Consider the following 20,584-nt stretch of genomic DNA (forward strand, 5'->3'; position numbering starts at 1 on the left):
ATGGAGGATGAGTTAAACGTAACATATATAACTCTTGATGGGTATGTGGATTTACAGAAATACAGACATCTTTATTTTCTGATTATGTTCGCAGTATATATGCTGATATTATGCTGTAATTCTTCTATTGTGTATCTCATATGGACAAAAAAAAACCTCCATGAGCCTATGTATGTTTTCATTGCTGCTTTGTTACTGAACTCGGTTATTGTTTGCTCTGCAATGTACCCAAAGCTGTTGGTTGACTTTTTATCTGAAAAACAGATCATATCTTATTCAGCCTGCCTCCTTCAGTTTTACATTTATTATGCTATTGGCAGTTCAGAGTTCTTACTGTTGTCAGGCATGGCCTATGACAGGTATGTCTCTATATGTAAACCTCTGCAATATCCAACTATCATGACAAAAACCGCAGTGAGTATTATCCTGTTTTTTGCTTGGCTTATACCTGCCAGTCATATCGCACTCCCAACAATACTGAGTGCTCAAGCAAAACTGTGTCACTTTACTTTACCAGGAATATTTTGTAACAATGCAATTTACAGACTTCAGTGTGTACAGTCAAAAGTCATTTCTATATATGGTGTCATTGCTTTGATCGATCTTGCAATTCTGCCTTTCCTTTTCATAGTTTTTACATACACAAAGATATTTGTTATAGCCTATCGAAGTTGTAAAGAAGTCAGGAAAAAAGCCGCAGATACCTGTTTACCTCATCTACTGGTCTTAATTAGTTTCTCCTCTTTGAGTGCGTATGATATCAGTATAGCTCGATTGGAATCTAATTTTCCAAAAACTGCACGCTTCATAATGATGTTACAAATAGTTTTGTATCATCCTTTGCTTAATCCGCTCATATATGGGCTCAAAATGAAGGAAATTTCTAAACACCTCAAAAGGTTGTTCTGTCCAGCCAAAAAGTTTTGATGTATTATCACTGATTATTGATGTACAGTAATTTCTTCTGAAATAATGATGCAGAGATGTGAGTTCTTGAAAGGTATTTCATGCACACACCATCACAAACAGTAGAGTCTCTTTTATGAAAATGGAAAAGAATGACTTCAGCTTGAACAATGTAACTCCAAATTTCTGTGGTTATTCAAATTAATATTAATAAACAAATTGTATTCTACAATATCAAATCATCACAACTTGCATTTAGACTGTTCTCTGTATTTTATTTTACTGTCATGAATTTAAGAAGCAAACCTGAACCCTGTTTACATGTAATAACATTCATATTTGTATCATCGGCTCAGGGTGTATTGGTCAAGTTAAACATTGAGATTCAGCATATTATACATATATATATTGTATTAATGCAGACAGCTAATGTGTTAATCACAACACTGAGAGTGTGTACATGCATGTGTTTCAGAAATGGTTCTCGTTTTATTGCACATCACAGATTGAAATTTGCTTCATAAGTTCGAGTTTATATTTGATGTTTTTTTGTCTTCCATTTCTGCACATGCTGACTCAGAGGAAAATAATTATTGTTCACTTCAAGATGTGACTTTCAACCATGTGTGCCTGAACAAATGGGCAAAGAAAAATTGTGTGTGTGTGTGTGTGTGTGTGTGTGTGTGTGTGTGTGGTGGTCATTGCTCTGGCATCTTTTTTTGCTGTTTTCATGTCAGAAGTGTTTTGAGGCTGAAATGGCAGGTCTGTTTACAGCAAAGCATTTTTTAAATGTATAATGAGAAACATAAAAAAACAACAACCTTGAAGTAAAGGATAATGTGGCTGTTGTTATTTCCTTACTATGCATGTATTGTCAGTTATCATTAACTTGTCTGCAACACACGCATACCCCTTGAATTTGAATTTATTAGCACACAAGATGTGATAAAAACCAGTATATAAAAAAAGACCAAACAGGGATTGTGCAGGAGAGGTAGGAAACCTGAGGGGGCTCATGGTGAAAACCTCCCCTCTAGAATTTCAAATCTACTCTATAACGAATAATATTTCTCTCCTAAACATGAGAGAATAACAGACAAAACAAGAAGATATAATAATTATAAATAAAACAGACACATACACATGACACATAAACATTACTAATGCATTAACTATGGCACCAGTGTTTTTTCATATCAGATTTAAACAAGAGTAATAATGGACAGGTTTTGGTAAGGACTGTTGTTCCAGGGTATTGGTCCTCTGTATTTCAAAAAATAATCTCCAAGTATTGTGCAGTAATACTGAAGATAAATATCCTCTGCTCGTCTCGTTGGATATGAATGGACATCAGAGTTCATTAGGAGAAAGTTGTGAAATACGAGCACGGTCTCACTCTGAAGTCGTCGAAATCTAGCGCTTGGGCACTGATTTGTGGCATCAGAAACCAACGAAAAAGGCGTCCTTCAACATCAACAAAAAATAAGTGGCCGGCTGCCAGTGTAGTTTAACGCCGCCCGAACATTGACTTTCACCCGAGAGAACGGTGTTCGTGTCCTGTAAGATTATAAAGCCAAAGCCTGTTCTTTTTTCCTAAACCTAACCAAGTGTTTTTGTTGCCTAAACCCAACCATGTAAAAGGATGTTGTACATAGTTGTTGTGATGAATTAATGAATGCAGTTGAGGGGATTATTGGCAAGTTTCTAAAAAAGCCTAGGAACTCAAACAGAAAATCCTCTTTAGCTTAAGTAAATGAGTCCATTTGAAATCCAATGAAACAGCGGGATGTGCCTCTGCAAACTGCAATGAGAAGCTGTTTAAATAATGACATGGCTATATGAAAAGGACAAGAATTAAGAAATGCAAAAGCTGAATATTATATCTATGTAATCACAGAGGGCAGAGGAAATTGTTCTGCAACGTGAAAACAAAAAAATAGTTTGATAAAGCCGTTCTAAAGCTGCAAATCAACAACAGGTCGGAGTGAGAATGTGTTGCATATACACACAGGCCCAAAGTACACACACGTGCACAAACAGGACATATACATGCATTAAATGGAGGGGTGTCAGGGTGAGGGGGCTGCCAATTGACCGGTGCCCTGGGCAGTTGGAGGTTCGGGTTAGCTGACACCTCTCCAGTGACCAGTCCACGCTCCATATTTGGTCTAGACTTGAACTGGTTAACCTCCAGTTGCCAAACCAAGTCCCCATAGACTGAGCTGCCGCCTCCAAAATCAAGATTGGGTCACTGCACTGCCTGTTTCTAGCCTAAAACATTTTCAAAACATGTTTTAGTGCCCTTTTTAGTGCCCTTTTAGTGCCCTTTCCAGCACGTCCTGTCATCATGTGAAGTGGCACAGGATGGCAGCACAACCAGGTCCTGTGGAAGCTGGTGGAGCTCCTGGAGAAACGTAGAGTAGCCGCAAACACCTCTTCTGGCAACGGGACACCAGGCGTTCCCTTTGTCCGGCCAGGAGGGAGCCAACAGAGGCCGATGGCAGGCCATGCAAGTTCACTGCTGAATCCTGGAAAGGAACGGGAAATGCATGTAGACCTTGGCAAGCAACTGGTCTTCCCTAACAAGATTGTGCAGACGAACCTGAGACCAGACATGATGTGGTCCTCATCATCGAGTTGAATGTCCCCTGGGAGGAGGGAATACTAGCAGCACATGAGCTAAAGTGGCTCAAGTACTCTGAGCTGGCTGCAGAGTGCAGAGAGGCAGGCTGGGAAGCATCCATCCACCTAGTGGAAGTTGGGTGCAGGGGCTTTGTGGGCAGGTCGGTTAGCCAGCTTCTCCAGGTTGCAGGAACGACAGGCACAAGTCTGCAGAGGGCCTTCAAGGAGCTGGCAGAGGAGGTAGAGAGAGCTAGCTACTGGTTGTGGCTACGGAGGAGAGACAGCCAATGGGGCCAGACACCCCAGTAGGGTCAGCTGCAGGGAGTGGCAAGGAGACATCTCTCTACAGCCACTGGCCCCCCCACCCAGAGATGTACTGGCTCGGAGGCAAAACATCAGTGAAAGGTGGCACCAGCTGAAGACCCTGCAGCTGACCCCAAGAGCACCGGAGGAGGTGTGACAGGCAAGATGCCGGGCAGGTTAATACAAGGGACAACCCGTACATTCCCTTGTACCAGTTTTTGTATGTTCCAGTGGCCTTTCCTGCCCAGCTGAGGACTTCTGCAGTGTGTGCTTGGCCACTTACACAATCTGTGTGTAACTACCTGCCCAGCTTTCAGCCTAAGGCCCTCACCGGTTGTAGTTGAATGTGTCTGTGTGGCGTCAGATTGGCCATAATTACCCCCTTGTGTTGTGTGTGAGGGGGCTCAGTGTTGTCTTTAGCATCAGGAGATTCATCATTTGTGGGTGTGAGTGTGGGTGTCTCTTCCTCACTTTAATTTTCAGTGTCATAGTATCATTTAGTTCAGATTCTGGTACAGTGGTATGATTTTCAGTCTCCTCCAGCTGATCGTCCAGTGCACTCTGGACTGCATGTGGGCCATCTACCTTGCAAAGTCTAGAGATATGCACACAAACATAGGTGCCCCCATGCCTCACAGATATCACCACACCATCTTGGCCAATGACCACACCTGGACCTTTCCATTCTGTACAATCCCCCCCTTTGTAGTAGACTTTGTTTCCTGTCTCGTATCGGTCATCAGTGGGCCACAGTTGTTTACAAAGGGCTCTTCAGATCCTCTCAGAGGATTCAGGTTCTGTAAATGCTCTCCTTGCATTGTGTAGTGTTGTGTTGTGCTAAGCTACCCAAGTACCCATGTTCGCAACCTCTAGAGCTGGGGGCTGATCAGTGAGAACCGAAGGCAGATTTGGGTTCTGTCCGAATACCAGCTGGTAGGGACTGTAACCATGCACATTGTGTATAGAGTTTTTTGCCATTAGGGCCCAGTCTAGGGCTGTCTTCCAGTCACATCCACTTTCTTTTTTTTTTTTTTTTTTTTACTTTATCAGGATTTCAGTGAGGGTTTGATTATGTCTTTCCAAAAAACCCTTGCTCCATGGACTGTAAGCTGCAGTTGTTGTCACTTCAATATTAAAGCTTTCAGCCATGTTTCTCATTTCTTCGTTGCTGAATTCACCCCCATTGTCACTGAACAGTCTGCATGGAGGACCGTGAACACTTATCCAGCAATGAATAAAGTGTTTCAGTGTTTTTGGTGGTGATAATGCTCCCTGCACTGAAGCATGTGAAGTGGTCAATGGCATGCAGATACCAAACTCGGCTCTAGCTCATGCAAGTCCACTGCTACAGTTTCATTGTAGATTGAGGCCATGGGCAAACCCACCGCTGGCTTTTGTTTTGGCTTGCTACATCTGATGTGTGTTTCACAGTTTTTTGTGCTTGCCCTTGAAAATGGTGGTGCATTCATCATCGTTATTACCTGAACAGGCCAGTAGTTTTTTCAGTCTGTCGACTGAAGCATGTCCAAACTGCTTGTTTAGTTTCAAGAGAACTTTCTGTTTTTCCTTTGTTGTCATGTTTTCTGTCATGGTGAGAATGTCATCCTTATTTTGGATCTTGCTTTTATCTGGTTCACTTTTATCTCTCATGTTAACACAATAATGTCCTGAGGATGTCAGTTCAAGTTTCACTGGTTGCTTAAACAATGTGGCTTTGTCAGCTCACCTCTCATCATATTCCAAACAGGCCATGGTTTACCATCACAACCATTCACATGAAATAGAGAGGCCGATTTTTCAAAGCAGCCACAGTTAGCCCAACAACCATCGATTTGTTTTATTTATTTACACTAGGCCACATTATTCAGAAACATAATACAGCTTTTCACTATTATGCAGATGACACACAAATCTACCTCCCCTTAGAGCCAAACAACATCAGCAAACAAACTGACCTTAATAACTGTCTTTACGACATCAAATCCTGGATGGTTGCAAACTTTCTCCAGCTCAATGACAGTAAAACTGAAGTTATTTTAATTGGACCACAGCACTTAACCAGCCTTAATTCTCCTCATCTTGGCCCTTGGGCCTCCTCTCTTAAATCTTACGTTAAAAATCCTGAAGTCATATTTTATTCAGAATTAAAGTTTGACAAACAAATCAATCAAGTAGTAAAATTAAATTTCATGCAGTTGCACACAGTCTCCAAACTCAGATCAATTCTCTGTAGTTCTGACCTGGAGAAAGTCATCCACACCTTCATTTCCTCCTGCCTCTACTATTGCAATTGGTTATATTTTGGTATTACTCAGTCTTGTTTATGTCGTCCAATCTAGTCCATCTAGTCCAAAATTCAGCAGCAAGAGTTTTAACAAGGTCAAAAAAGAGGGAGCACATTACTCTCATTCTTGCCTCCCTACACTGGCTGCCTGTTAGCTACAGAATACATTTTAAGATTCTGATCTGATCAAAGACTTCTGTTTGTCCCCAGATGCAGGACCAAGGGTTACGGGGACAGGGCTTTCTCAATCACTGCCCCTGGAATTCTCTGCTCCCACTGTCTGATTCTCCCCCACCACTGAGATTTTCAAGAATCATCTTAAAATACACTTTTACTCTATAGCCTTTAATTGTGAATAATGTGACTGTCATTGTTGGTGTTACTGTCACACTGTATAAAAAAATATTGTACTGTCGGTGCCATAATAACAAAAATTATATATCATCATTACCGTACTTACTATATTATAATTATTATTTCACTGCTATTATCACTCAAACTTTTGTGTTTTTCTTTTTGCTTTTGTTTGTTTCTTTTTCTGTGTGCTGTAAGAGCACTTTAGATCAACTTTGTTTGTGTTTAAAGTGCTATATAAATAAAGTTGACTTGACTTCACTTGACTATTAATAAGACCGCTGCACACTATTTGACAGCATGTCACTTGACTTCTCCATCATCTCTTTCCAACCTGTAGAATGTGACACACTCACAGATGTCATCATGGTTTGCACTTCAGGTTGAGAGAAACCTGCTATTTTTTGGTTTCAGATGAGAGCCAACTTTTTGAGTTCTGAACCAAATTGTTTTTGTTTCAAAATTAGGTGTGGGAACTAGAGCGGAAACAGCTCCATACTGGTGGAAAAGGGGTTCATGTGTGTTGCAGACAAGCTCATGATAATTGACTGTGCATGCATAGTAAAGAAATAACAGCCATATTATCTTTTATTTTAAGGTTTATTTTTTTTTTATGTTTCTCATCGTATGTTTAAAAAATGTTTTGCTGCACACACACAATCTTGATTTCCCCATTGTTCAGGCACATGTGGTCAAAAGTCACAGCTTGAAGTGAAAAATAATTATTTTCCTCTGAGTCAGCATGTGCAGAATAAAAGACAAAAACAGCAAATGTAAACTTGAACTTATGAAGCAAATTTCAATCTGTGATGTGCAATAAAACAAGAGAACCATTTCTGAAACACATGCATGTACACACTCTCAGTGTTGTGTTAACACATTAGCTGTCTGCATTTATACAATATATATAATATGCTGAATTTCAATATTTAACTTGACCAATACACCCTGAGCCAATGATACAAATATGAATGTTATTACGTGTAAACAGGGTTCAGGTTTCCTTCTTAAATTCATGACAGTAAAATAAAATACAGAGAACGCAAATGCAAGTTGTGATGATTTGATAATGTAGAATTTATTTTTTTAAATTAACCACAGAAATTTGGAGTTACATTGTTCAAGCTGAGGTCATTCTTTGCCATTTTCATAAAAGGGACTCTTTACTGTTTGTGATGGAAATAAGTGTATATATAGAAATACCTTTCAAAAATTCACATCTCTGCATCATTATTTCAGAAGAAATGACTGTACATCAATAATCAGTGATAATACATCAAAACTTTTTGGCTGGACAGAACAACCTTTTGAGGTGTTTAGAAATTTCCTTCATTTTGAGCCCATATATGAGCGGATTAAGCAAAGGATGATACAAAACTATTTGTAACATCATTATGAAGCGTGCAGTTTTTGGAAAATTAGATTCCAGTCGAGCTATACTGATATCATACGCACTCAAACAGGAGAAACTGATTAAAACCAGCAGATGAGGTAAACAGGTATCTGCAGCTTTTTTCCTGACTTCTTTACAACTTCGATAGGCTATAACAAATATCTTTGTGTATGTAAAAACTATGAAAAGCAAGGGCAGAATTGCGAGATCAATCAAAGCAATGACACCATATATAGAAATGACTTTTGACTGTACACACTGAAGTCTGTAAAGTGCATTGTTACAAAATATTCCTGGTAAAGTAAAGTGACACAGTTTTGCTTGAGCACTCAGTATTGTTGGGAGTGCAATATGACTGGCAGGTATAAGCCAAGCAAAAAACAGGATAATACTCACTGTGGTTTTTGTCATGATAGTTGGATATTGCAGAGGTTTACATATAGAGACATACCTGTCATAGGCCATGCCTAACAACAGTAAGAACTCTGAACTGCCTAGAGAGTAAAATGCATGAAACTGAAGGAGGCAGGCTGAATAAGATATGATCTGTTTTTCAGATAAAAGGTCAATCAGAAGCTTTGGATAGACAACAGTGGTGAAAATGACAGAGTTCAGTAACAAAGCAGCAATGAAAATATACATAGGCTCATGCAGGGTTTTTTTTGTCCATATGAGATACACAATAGAAGAATTACAGCATAATATCAGCATATATACTGTGAACATAATCAGAAAATAAAGATATCTGTATTTCTGCACTTCCACATGTCCGTCAAGAGTTATATATGTTACATTTAACTCATCCTCCATTAATGTTATCTAAAACTAAATGCTGAGTAATAAAACAGGCAGATTTTATAACAAGCAAACATGAATTACATTTTTTAAACTTTCACTTACATGAAAATACTAACCCACTCAGAACAATACTGAGTGTCTTACCAATTCACAGATAGCTGACCCTGACATGCACCTGGTGTGTGTTCATCTACAAAATTCAGAAGTGAACTGTTTAAGTCCGTGGAAAGTTTTTATTAAATTGCTTCATCCTCCAAGGATGTCATTAAATTTTCCACCAAAGTAGATACTAAAAAACTTCATGCATTAAATTTTCCACCAAAGTAGATACTAAAAAACTTCATGAAACTCTGGAGGCCTGAAGCTACAGCATAGTTTGACCTTGTTTTTGAGCCCCATTACAGTTTTTCATACTCAAAATATTGGCAGTAGTAAATCAGTACAGCTTTGTATCCCAATATTTCTGTGTGGTTATATTGTATCGTCACACAGTGCCAAGTATTGTTTTTTTATTATATTAAAATATTTTCAAGGCAATACTTTTAATATTTTCAAAACATTATCGATTGCTTTTTCAGTCCACTGGATACAATTTGCTGCTTCGAAAAAATGTCTGCAAGATTTCATTGATTGCTTAGTTGCAGGAAAAAAAAAACAAAGAAAAAAAACAAAACAAACAAATGTGAAACTCTATTAGGACCCTTTTTTCCAGGGCTGGTACCTGTGGTTATTCCACAGGCTAGTTAATAACATGTCGAGCAGGAAATCCAAAGTGTGGGATCATTTTGAGAAGGTGAAGGACGAACCCAAGGTGATATGTAAACTCATCTTCATTGGTCGACTACAAACATGACGTATCATCTGAAACATGGAAGTAGCTACATGCCCATTAGCCCACAGCGTCATTAACAGGCGGCTCGCTCAGTGTGTGACGTGCACTTGTAGATAAAATATAGGCCTATATTAATGAAGGTTCATTGGCTCATCCGTTTTACTAATGCGGCACCTTCATACAACGTAGATCACACACACATATTATAATTTGGCTTTCAACATAACTACACTCAGAGAGGGACCTCATAGTTCCTGCTTCACAAGTTTATGTTGTTATTCTAATCAACTACATGTGCTCAGAGGACTTCCCTTCGAGGCCATCTTTGATTTGGCTTTTTTCTTTGCAGTTATCTCTGTTGTCAGCCATTATGTTTTGTGTGTTCTTACACACAAAGACAAAAGCCCAGTTCGGACCAAAGATTTGCGATGATAATAATAATAATAAGTTTATTTGTATAGCACCTTTCAAAACCAAAGTTACAAAGTGATTTACAATAAAAACAAAAACAATTAAACAAATAAAAAAACCCCGATCCCCAACATCAAGACACATATTAAAATAGTTTAAGATAACAATACCAAGGAGTTACGAAAAAGCCATATGATAAAAGTGAGTGTTAAGAAATGATTTAAAAGAGGACAGTGAATAGGGCCCCTATGCTGTGGAACTCCAGGCAGGGAGTTCCACAGCATAGGGGCCCGAGTGGCAAAAGCTCGGTCACCTTTAGTGACAAGTTGAGACTTTGGAACCATGAGTAGGGCCCTGCCGGAGGATCTCAGGCAGTGATCAGGCTCGTAAGGAGATAGTAGGTCACATATATAGGCAGGAGCCTGATCATTCAAGGCTTTAAAAACAAGCATTAAAATCTTAAAATCAATTCTAAAACCCCCGGGTAACCAGTGAAGGGCAGCAAGGACGGGTGTGATGTAATCACTTCTCTTACTACGAGTTAAAAGCCTGGCAGCAGCATTTTGTATCAGTTGTAGTCTTTGAATGTTGCGCTTGCTGATCCCGGAATAAAGTGCATTGCAATAATCAAGTCTGGACATGATAAAAGCATGGATCACCTTTTCTTAGTCAGTGGGAGAAAGGAATGACCTGATTTTTGTAAGATGTCTCAGTTGTGCAAAGCAGGACTGCATCACTTTAGTCACCTGAGCATCAAAAGATAGTTCAACGTCAAAAATAACTCCTAGGTTGCAGGCCTCATTGCAAACATTATTAGATAGGGCACCCAGACTAGAGGAGAGCTTATGTACACCAGCAGTGCTAGGACCAGCAGGAGTGATTATGATCACTTCTGATTTGGAGTCATTCAGCTGTAGAAAAGTTTTGGACATCCAATTTTTGATTTCAGTCAGGCAGGATAAAATGCGTGAAACATCCGTGGTACCAGGTGTCAGAGGGACATACAGTTGGGTGTCATCCACGTAGCAGTGAAAATCAATGTCAAATCTGCAAAGGATTTGCCCCGGGGGTAGCATGTATATAGTAAACAAGAGGGGACCCAAGATAGACATCTGGGGCACACCACAAAAGAGAGGAGCACAGGAGGAGGAAGCATCTCCCAGTATTACAGAAAATGACCTATTAGACAGATATGAAATAAACCAGTCCAGCGCCACATCACTGATGCCCACAGTATCAAAGGCTGAGCTAAGGTCAAGAAGAATTAAAATGGAACACAGTCCAGAGTCTGCTGCAAGCAACAAATCATTTGAAACCCTGACCAGAGCCGTCTCAGTGCTGTGAAGAGCGCGGAAACCAGATTGGAATTTTTCAAAAATCTGATTGTCATTCATAAAAGAAATCAGCTTTATCTAAAACCTTAGATAAAAATGGTATCTTGGAAATAGGCCGAAAATTGCTTAAAACAGAGGGATCAAGAGGGGGCTTCTTCAAAAGAGGGTAAACAATGGCATGTTTAAAATAGGAGGGAAAAGTCCCAGAAGACAGAGAGCAGTTGATAATTGCTAAAATATCTGGACCAACCGTCTGAAACACAGCTTTTAAAAAACAATTGGGGATGCAATCTGAAAGGCAGGTGGATGATTTAGAAAGTGCAACTGTGCGTTCCAGGGTAGACAGAGAGACTTCGTTAAAATGGTTTAGCATTGAAAGGGGGCAGGAATCAACATCAGGCTCTCTGGGTTCAGTGGTAAAATGTTGACAGATCTCCTTAATTTTATTGATGAAATGATTTAGAAATTGTTCGCATAACTCAGGGGAGGGTTCAACAGGTTGGCAAGGCAGGGGACCAATTGCCGATTTTATTGTTTTAAAAGAGGATTCTGGGATTATAACCTTGATATGCAATGATTTCAGAAAAATAAGTGTTTTTGCTTCTTTGACGTTGTGCTGATAAAAGAACATTAAATCCTTGAGAGAAGCAAGGGAAGCACTGAGTTTGTCTTTTTTCCCACTTCGTCTCTGCCTTCCTGCATTGCCTCTTTTAAATCCTTATATCCTCATTTAGCCAAGGCAGAGAGGAAGGTTTCATCTTCTTGTATCTGACCAGAGCTATGGAGTCCAAAATATTAGTGCAGCAGCTGTTAAAAGCACTGACCAGCCTGTCTACCGTGAGGTCATGTCCACTACTGTTGAAAAGTGTGTTTGTGGTAGTGAAGGCTTGACAGAAGGATGAAACAGAAAGTGAGTATAGGGGACGGGAGCGAATCAGAGTGGTCGGTTTGGAGTCGGGACAGAAGAGAGGAATCCCAAAAAGCACAGCACAATGGTCAGAAGCAGCAAAATCAATTAAGTTCACATCATCCACACAGAAACAATGGTAGATCCCAAGATCCAGTGTGTGCCCTTTGACATGGCTGGGATGCTTTACATGTTGGGTCAGATTAAAAGAATCTAAAAGTTCAGAAGTAAACGAAGAGGAAGAACGGCAACAAACGTGGATATTAAAATCACAGAGGAAGAGGACTCTGTCATATTTTATCATAATGACTGATGAAAGATCTGAAAATTCCTGTATAAAATCAGAAGTAAATTTTAACGGTCTGTAGATTAAAATACATAAAAAGGGTAAGTTATTCCTCACGAGAAAACTTTCAAAGAAAAGACTTTCAAATGTAGAAAAACGGCCAAGCGATACTGGAGAACAGCTAAAATCATTTCTGTTTATGAACCAGGATTCTGTGATGATAAAAAAGTCAATATTATTGGTCATGATAAAATCCTGGCAGATAAAAGACTTATTTGTGAGGGATCTTACAATAAGTAAACAGAATTTAGCTGATTCAACAGTAGGGCTTGAAGATGTGGTTTTAACTGTAAGGAGGTTATTTCTGTGTGGAGTGTGAGAAACTTTTGGAATTACACACTGCCTTTCAGTGATCTTAACAGGAATGGATAAATAAGTGAAAGGAACATGACTAGCAACAGCAGGACCCACGTTGTCAGTGACAGGGCTGTGACATACAGAGTCAGGGAACTGGGCAGGGTCTTGCTGTTGAAAATATCAGTCAAGGCTAAGAGCAATAAAATTAATAAAACTGATGAGGAGTTGAGACTTGCAATTACTTGAAATGTGGTGGTCGGCAATGTTCAGAAAACCTGCCAATTCACACCAGTCTGACTAGACTAGATGAAATATGAATACAAGACGAATCCTCGCTGTATTTCCGTTCTGATTTTCAGCTTTTCAGGCCTTAGCTAAGTGAGACCATCCTGATGACATGAGCTCAATGTTCTGTTTCTGTTTCATTTCAACTTTCTGAAATGGTTTCATCTCAACACGTGTGAATTAATTACCCACCCCTGTTATATCAAAAACTCCAAAATCCTTTAATCTTTACAATTAATATCGTAATTTTGGTTATAATTCAAATTTATTGGCTATCATATTTTCTTTTTCGGAAATCGTGCTTCACAAGGTGATTTAATGTAAATTAAATCAGATTATTTCATATAATTAACAATTATTCAATTGATAGGCAGAATGAGTTGAGAAGTTATTCTTTTTCTAACATCAAAAGTAAAACACTTGATAGAGCAATATAGGTGGCTGAGACATCCATAGGTTCTCTTAACAACAGAGTCAATATGAAGTTTGAAAGAGAGTTCCGGGTCAAGCCAAAGTAAGATATTTGAAGGAGCTGACAGTCTCAAGAGGTGAACCATCATCAAAATTAATTTGCAAATTGTGGGGATGTGAGTAATTGTAACGTGTGTGAAATAACATGCTGCAAGACTTCTTCATGTTTAGTACAAGTTTGTTGTTGAAAAACCATTTTTGGACCAGGCTGAAATCTGACTGTAGAGTATTCTGGATTTGAGATATATTAGTGTGAGATGTATAAATGACAGTATCATCAGCATGATGAACAGAACATTGAGAATATATACTTGGTAAATCATTAATAAAAATGGAAAAAAGAAGTGGACCTAAGGTAGAACCTTGCGGAACACCCTTTTCAACAATTAAATAATCAGACTGAGAACCCTGAATAGCAACACATTGACGTCTGTTATGAAGATATGAATTAAACCAAAAGAGAGCATGTTGTGAAAAACCAATAGAATATAGCTTGTCAAGGAGGAGGTAGTGGTCGACCATATCAAAAGCTTTGGAGAGATCAATAAATATTGCACCGGTGAATTGGCCTTTATCAAAGGAGGAGAACACATCATTGGTGAATTTTAAGAGAGCTGTAGTGGTGGAATGCTTGGATCTGAAACCTGACTGGAATGGAGAAAGAATATTAAATTAATGTACTGCGATAGTTGAATGAAGATGAGTTTCTCAAAAATTTTAGCAACAGAACAAATAATAGAAATTGGGCGGTAGTTTTTCATGTCAGTTGGATCTCCAGCTTTGAAAAGGGGAGTAACTCTGGCGCATTTCCATATGGAAGGAATTGAGCAGGTAGACAATGAAAGATTAAATAGATCTGCAAGGGGATACATTAATACATCTGCAGCTATTTTAAGAAATTTGGCATCTAAACCATCAGGGCCAGCAGTGTTTGAGCTCACGTATGGCATGAAAGACATCAATGGGAAGAATTTTGCTAAAGGAAAAAGAGCTATTGGTAAAAACAGGGTTAGGGGAACAAGCTGTGTCATGTAAGTTGTTGAGTTGGGAACCACAGATGGATGAGAAATGTTGATTAAAAGCCTGAAAAATGAGTGGCGGATCAGAAAATCTTACATTAAAAATCCTGAAGTCATATTTTATTCAGAATTAAAGTTTGACAAACAAATTAATCAAGTAGTAAAATTAAATTTCATGCAGTTGCACACAGTCTCCAAACTCAGATCAATTCTCTGTAGTTCTGACCTGGAGAAAGTCACTCAGATCAATTCTCTGTAGTTCTGACCTGGAGAAAGTCATCCACACCTTCATTTCCTCCTGCCTGGACTATTGCAGTTGGTTATATTTTGGTATTACTCAGTCTTGTTTATCTCGTCTTCAGCTAGTCCAAAATTCAGCAGCAAGAGTTTTAAGTTCAAAAAAGAGGGAGCATATTATCCTCATTCTTGCCTCCCTACACTGGCTGCCTGTTAGCTACAGAATACATTTTAAAAGAATACTCCGACGATTTGGGAGTTATGCCCTTTCTCTATCATTTCCATAGTGAGACAACATGATCGATATCTTTTTTGTGTCTGTACGTCCAATGGCTGGGTCTCAGCGGTTAGCATTGCGGCTTAGCTTAGTGAATACAATTGAAGTCTATAGTGGGTCAGTAGCCTGCTTGGTAAAAGTGAACAAATAAACGTTACAGAAACCCTGAAGCAGGCATTTCTGCACGTGCATTTAAAATAAACATATTTAAACGTTAATTCGAAAAACGAGAGTCCTTTTTAGTCGTTTTAGAAGAAGTTTGATACACGGAACTATAGTGTGTTTACGTCCTGCGCTGCACTATAGTTCCGTGTATCAAACTTCTTTTAAAATGACTAAAAAGGACTCTCGTTTTTCGAATTAATGTTTAAACATGTTTATTTTAAATGCACATGCAGAAATACCAGCTTCAGGGTTTCTGAAACGTTTATTTGTTCACTTTTACCGAGCAGGCTACTAACCCCCTATAGACTTCAATTGTATTTGCTAAGCTAAGCCGCAATGCTGAGACCCAGCCACTGGACGTACAGACACAAAAAAGATATCGATCATGTTGTCTCACTATGAAAATGACAGAGAAAGGGCATAACTATTAAATCGTCGAAGTATTTCTTTAAGATTCTGATCTGATCAAAGACTTCTGTTTGTCCCCAGATGCAGGACCAAGGGTTATGGGGACAGGGCTTTCTCAATCACTGCCCCTGGAATTCTCTGCTCCCACTGTCTGATTCTCCCCCACCACTGAGATTTTCAAGAATCATCTTAAAATACACTTTTACTCTATAGCCTTTAATTGTGAATAATGTGACTGTCATTGTTGGTGTTACTGTCACACTGTATAAAAAAATATTGTACTGTCGGTGCCATAATAACAAAAATTATATATCATCATTACCGTACTTACTATATTATAATTATTATTTCACTGCTATTATCACTCAAACTTTTGTGTTTCTCTTTTTGCTTTTGTTTGTTTCTTTTTCTGTGTGCTGTAAGAGCACTTTAGATCAACTTTGTTTGTGTTTAAAGTGCTATATAAATAAAGTTGATTTGACTTCACTTGACTATTAATAAGACCGCTGCACACTATTTGACAGCATGTCACTTGACTTCTCCATCATCTCTTTCCAACCTGTAGAATGTGACACACTCACAGATGTCATCATGGTTTGCACTTCAGGTTGAGAGAAACCTGCTATTTTTTGGTTTCAGATGAGAGCCAACTTTTTGGGTTCTGAACCAAATTGTTTTTGTTTCAAAATTAGGTGTGGGAACCAGAACGGAAACAGCTCCATACTGGTGGAAAAGGGGTTCATGTGTGTTGCAGACAAGCTCATGATAATTGACTGTGCATGCATAGTAAGGAAATAACAGCCACATTATCTTTTATTTTAAGGTTTATTTTTTTTATGTTTCTCATCGTATGTTTACAAAATGTTTTGCTGCACACACACAATCTTGATTTCCCCATTGTTCAGGCACAGATAGTCAAAAGTCACAGCTTGAAGTGAAAAATAATTATTTTCCTCTGAGTCAGCATGTGCAGAAATAGAAGACAAAAAACAGCAAATATAAACTTAAACTTATGAAGCAAATTTCAATCTGTGATGTGCAATAAAACAAGAGAACCATTTCTGAAACACATGCATGTACACACTCTCAGTGTTGTATTAACACATTAGCTGTCTGCATTTATACAATATATATAATATGCTGAATTTCAATATTTAACTTGACCAATACACCCTGAGCCAATGATACAAATATGAATGTTATTACGTGTAAACAGGGTTCAGGTTTGCTTCTTAAAATTCATGACAGTAAAATAAAATACAGAGAACAGTCTAAATGCAAGTTGTGATGATTTGATAATGTAGAATTTATTTTTTTTAAATTAACCACAGAAATTTGGAGTTACATTGTTCAAGCTGAGGTCATTCTTTGCCATTTTCATAAAAGGGACACTTTACTGTTTGTGATGGAAATAAGTGTGTGCATGAAATACCTTTCAAAAACTCACATCTCTGCATCATTATTTCAGAAGAAATGACTGTACATCAATAATCAGTGATAATACATCAAAACTTTTTGGCTGGACAGAACAACCTTTTGAGATGTTTAGAAATTTCCTTCATTTTGAGCCCATATATGAGCGGATTAAACAAAGGATGATACAAAACTATTTGTAACATCATTATGAAGCGTGCAGTTTTTGGAAAATTAGATTCCAGTCGAGCTATACTGATGTCATACACAATCAAACAGGAGAAACTGATTAAAACCAGCAGATGAGGTAAACAGGTATCTGCGGCTTTTTTTCTGACTTCTTTACAACTTCGATAGGCTATAACAAATATCTTTGTGTATGTAAAAACTATGAAAAGGAAAGGCAGAATTGCGAGATCGATCAAAGCAATGACACCATATATAGAAATGACTTTTGACTGTGCACACTGAAGTCTGTAAAGTGCATTGTTACAAAATATTCCTGGTAAAGTAAAGTGACACAGTTTTGCTTGAGCACTCAGTATTGTTGGGACTGCGATATGACTGGCAGTTATAAGCCAAGCAAAAAACAGGATAATACTCACTGCGGTTTTTGTCATGATAGTTGGATATTGCAGAGGTTTACATATAGAGACATACCTGTCATAGGCCATGCCTGACAACAGTAAGTACTCTGAACCGCTTAGAGAGTAAAATGCATGAAACTGAAGGAGGCAGGCTGAATAAGATATGATCTGTTTTTCAGATAAAAGGTCAATCAAAAGCTTTGGATAGACAACAGTGGTGAAAATGACAGAGTTCAGTAACAAAGCAGCAATGAAAATGTACATAGGCTCATGCAGGGTTTTTTTTGTCCATATGAGATACACAATAGAAGAATTACAGCATAATATCAGCATATATACTGCGAACATAATCAGAAAATAAAGATATCTGTATTTCTGTAAATCCACATACCCATCAAGAGTTATATATGTTACATTTAACTCATCCTCCATTAATGTTATCTAAAACTAAATGCTGAGTAATAAAACAGGCAGATTTTATAACAAGCAAACATGAATTACATTTTTTAAACTTTCACTTACATGAAAATACTAACCCGCTCAGAACAGTACTGAGTGTCTTACCAATTCACAGATAGCTGACCCTGACATGCACCTGGTGTGTGTTCATCTACAAAATTCAGAAGTGACTGTTTGAGTCTGTGGAAAGTTTTTATTAAATTGCTTCATCCTCCAAGGATCTCATTAAATTTTCCACCAAAGTAGATACTAAAAAACTTCATGAAACTCTGGAGGCCTGAAGCTACAGCATAGTTTGACCTTGTTTTTGAGCCCCATTACAGTTTTTCATCCTCAAAATACTGGCAGTAATAAATCAGTAGCCTTCAGCTATCAGGCACCTCTCCTGTGGAATTATCTTCCTGTTGCGGTCTGGGAGGCAGACACCGTCTCCACATTTAAGACTAGACTTAAGACTTTCCTCTTTGATAAAGCTTATGTAGCGGGTGTAGAGTGAACCCAATTGCAGCACAAATGAACCAGGTTTCTTGTATTAACAGTCTTTATTCAGCAGGTTAAAGCAGGAACACAGCTAACCAGAGGATGCAGCAGAGCAGAGCAGGTGAGTATGGCAGGATTCGAACCCAGGTCTCCCGTGTGTCAGGCAAGCAAATTATGACAGGACCAGCGGGGCAGGCAGGGAGTGCATGGGACTCGTGAGCAGGTAATCCAAAAGTTCTCAACAGGTTCAACGAGTGTGGTGGAGGGGAAATAGCACAAACTCACTGCTGATGGAAGTCTTCCTGGAAAGTGGTTCAGATGAGGGCTGGGTGTGGATCTAGACCTTGAGACAGAGTCGGCGGGGCTGACGGCTCGAGAGGAGAGCTGGTGAGGTGAAGCTGACAAGGTGGGCCTTTTGGCTGAGCAGGAACAGGCTGAGCGCCAACCAGCCACAGGCAGATGAGGAACAGAAAACAGGCAGGCAATACTCGTAGTCGGGGACAGAAGGCTGGTGGATTTACCGGGGCTGAGACGTGAAGCAAAGGTCGGAGGCAAGTCGGGTCGATACCAGGTAAGCAGTCCGGGAACAAGTACTGGAGAGTCAGGCAAGAGAACGAAGACAATCTGGCAAAGAGTGAGTGGAGTGAAGCTGCATGTATACTGGCTTGATTGGAGATGGTGAGCAGGTGACAGCAGCAGGTGGAAGCAGTAAAGCTGATGAGGGGTGTGGCTGAGCAGCAGAGCAGATGGGGGGCAGACCAGACTGTGACAGCTTATAGTTAGGGCTGGCTCAGGCTTGCCTTGTACCAGCCCCTGGTTAGGCTGACTTAGGCCTAGTCTGCCGGGGGACCCCCTGTAATACAACGGGCACCTTCTCTCCCTATCTCTCTCTCTCTCTCTCTCTCTCATGTCCTGTTACTGCATCTTGCTAACTCGGCCATTCTGGATGTCACTAACTCTGCTTCTTCTCCGGAGCCTTTGTGCTCCACTGTCTCTCAGGTTAACTCATATTGCAGCGGTGCCTGCATAGTGTGACGTGTGTGGTTGTGCTGCTGCTGTGGTCCTGCCAGATGCCTCCTGCTGCTGCTGTTATCATTAGTCATACTTCTACTGTTATTATACACATATGACTATTGTCACACATGTATACTATCAGATATTAATATATACTTTAAACATATTGTACCATAGTAGCCAGAACTATAATTACAATATTATTACTTTCATTAATGTTGTTGTAAGCTACTGTCATTACCATCTGTCCTGCATCTCTCTCTGTCTCTGTCTCTGTCTCATTGTGTCATACGGATTACTGTTAATTTATCATGTTGCTCTGTTCTGTACAACATCTATTGCACATCTGTCCGTCCTGGAAGAGGGATCCCTCCTCAGTTGCTCTTCCTGAGGTTTCTACCGTTTTTTCCCCCCGTTAAAGGGTTTTTTTGGGGGAGTTTTTCCTTATCTGCTGCGAGGGTCCTAAGGACAGAGGGATGTTCTATGCTGTAAAGCCCTGTGAGGCAAATTGTGATTTGTGATATTGTATATATAAATAAAATTGATTGACTGATTGAAAAAATATAGGCCTATATTAATGAAGGTTCATTGGCTAATCTGTTTTACTAATGCGGCACCTTCATACAACGTAGATCACACACACATACTATAATTTGGCTTTCAACATAACTACACTCAGAGAGGGACCTCATAGTTCCTGCTTCACAAGTTTCTATTGCCTGGCCTAGCAGCCTTACTACAACCAAAATTAGCTACAGCCAACATAGGAAAAATACCCCAAGAGTCAGCGAGAGCAGGGGTGGAAGATGACTCACAGGTGGATTACACGGTAACAGACATTGGAACGGACACGAATACGCATTGGATCTGTGACTCAGTGAAGGATAGGGGCACGGACCTATCCACCAGGGCTAGAATTAGCAGCACTCAGGGCAAGGCGAGCGCATCTGTAGAGGATAAAAGTAGCACAGTTGAGAACAAG

The 20,584-nt window shown here is 39.3% G+C and overlaps 3 protein-coding genes across 3 annotated transcripts; 1 reads left to right on the forward strand and 2 right to left on the reverse strand.

Annotated features, from left to right (window-relative positions):
- On the forward strand, positions 1-927 carry LOC126393029 (olfactory receptor 11A1-like). Its single transcript, XM_050048857.1, has one exon. It carries the CDS (start codon positions 1-3, stop codon positions 925-927), a length of 927 nt encoding a protein of 308 aa, XP_049904814.1.
- Positions 928-7,745: 6,818 nt separating this feature from the next.
- Positions 7,746-8,672, reverse strand: LOC126393027 (olfactory receptor-like protein OLF4). The gene has a single exon (XM_050048855.1). The coding sequence runs from the start codon at positions 8,670-8,672 to the stop codon at positions 7,746-7,748; it is 927 nt and encodes a 308-aa protein (XP_049904812.1).
- An 8,482-nt stretch (positions 8,673-17,154) lies between these two features.
- LOC126393028 (olfactory receptor 11A1-like) lies at positions 17,155-18,081 on the reverse strand. The gene has a single exon (XM_050048856.1). The coding sequence runs from the start codon at positions 18,079-18,081 to the stop codon at positions 17,155-17,157; it is 927 nt and encodes a 308-aa protein (XP_049904813.1).
- Positions 18,082-20,584: the final 2,503 nt, after the last annotated feature.

This window comes from Epinephelus moara, chromosome 7 (genome assembly GCF_006386435.1).
Source record: "Epinephelus moara isolate mb chromosome 7, YSFRI_EMoa_1.0, whole genome shotgun sequence".
Classification (NCBI taxonomy): Eukaryota; Metazoa; Chordata; class Actinopteri; order Perciformes; family Serranidae; genus Epinephelus; species Epinephelus moara.

Excerpts from the sequence above, each read along its gene's own strand:
- LOC126393028 (XM_050048856.1), bottom strand. The coding sequence starts at position 18,081 with ATGGAGGATGAGTTAAATGTAACATATATAACTCTTGATGGGTATGTG.
- LOC126393027 (XM_050048855.1), bottom strand. The coding sequence starts at position 8,672 with ATGGAGGATGAGTTAAATGTAACATATATAACTCTTGACGGACATGTG.
- LOC126393029 (XM_050048857.1), top strand. The coding sequence starts at position 1 with ATGGAGGATGAGTTAAACGTAACATATATAACTCTTGATGGGTATGTG.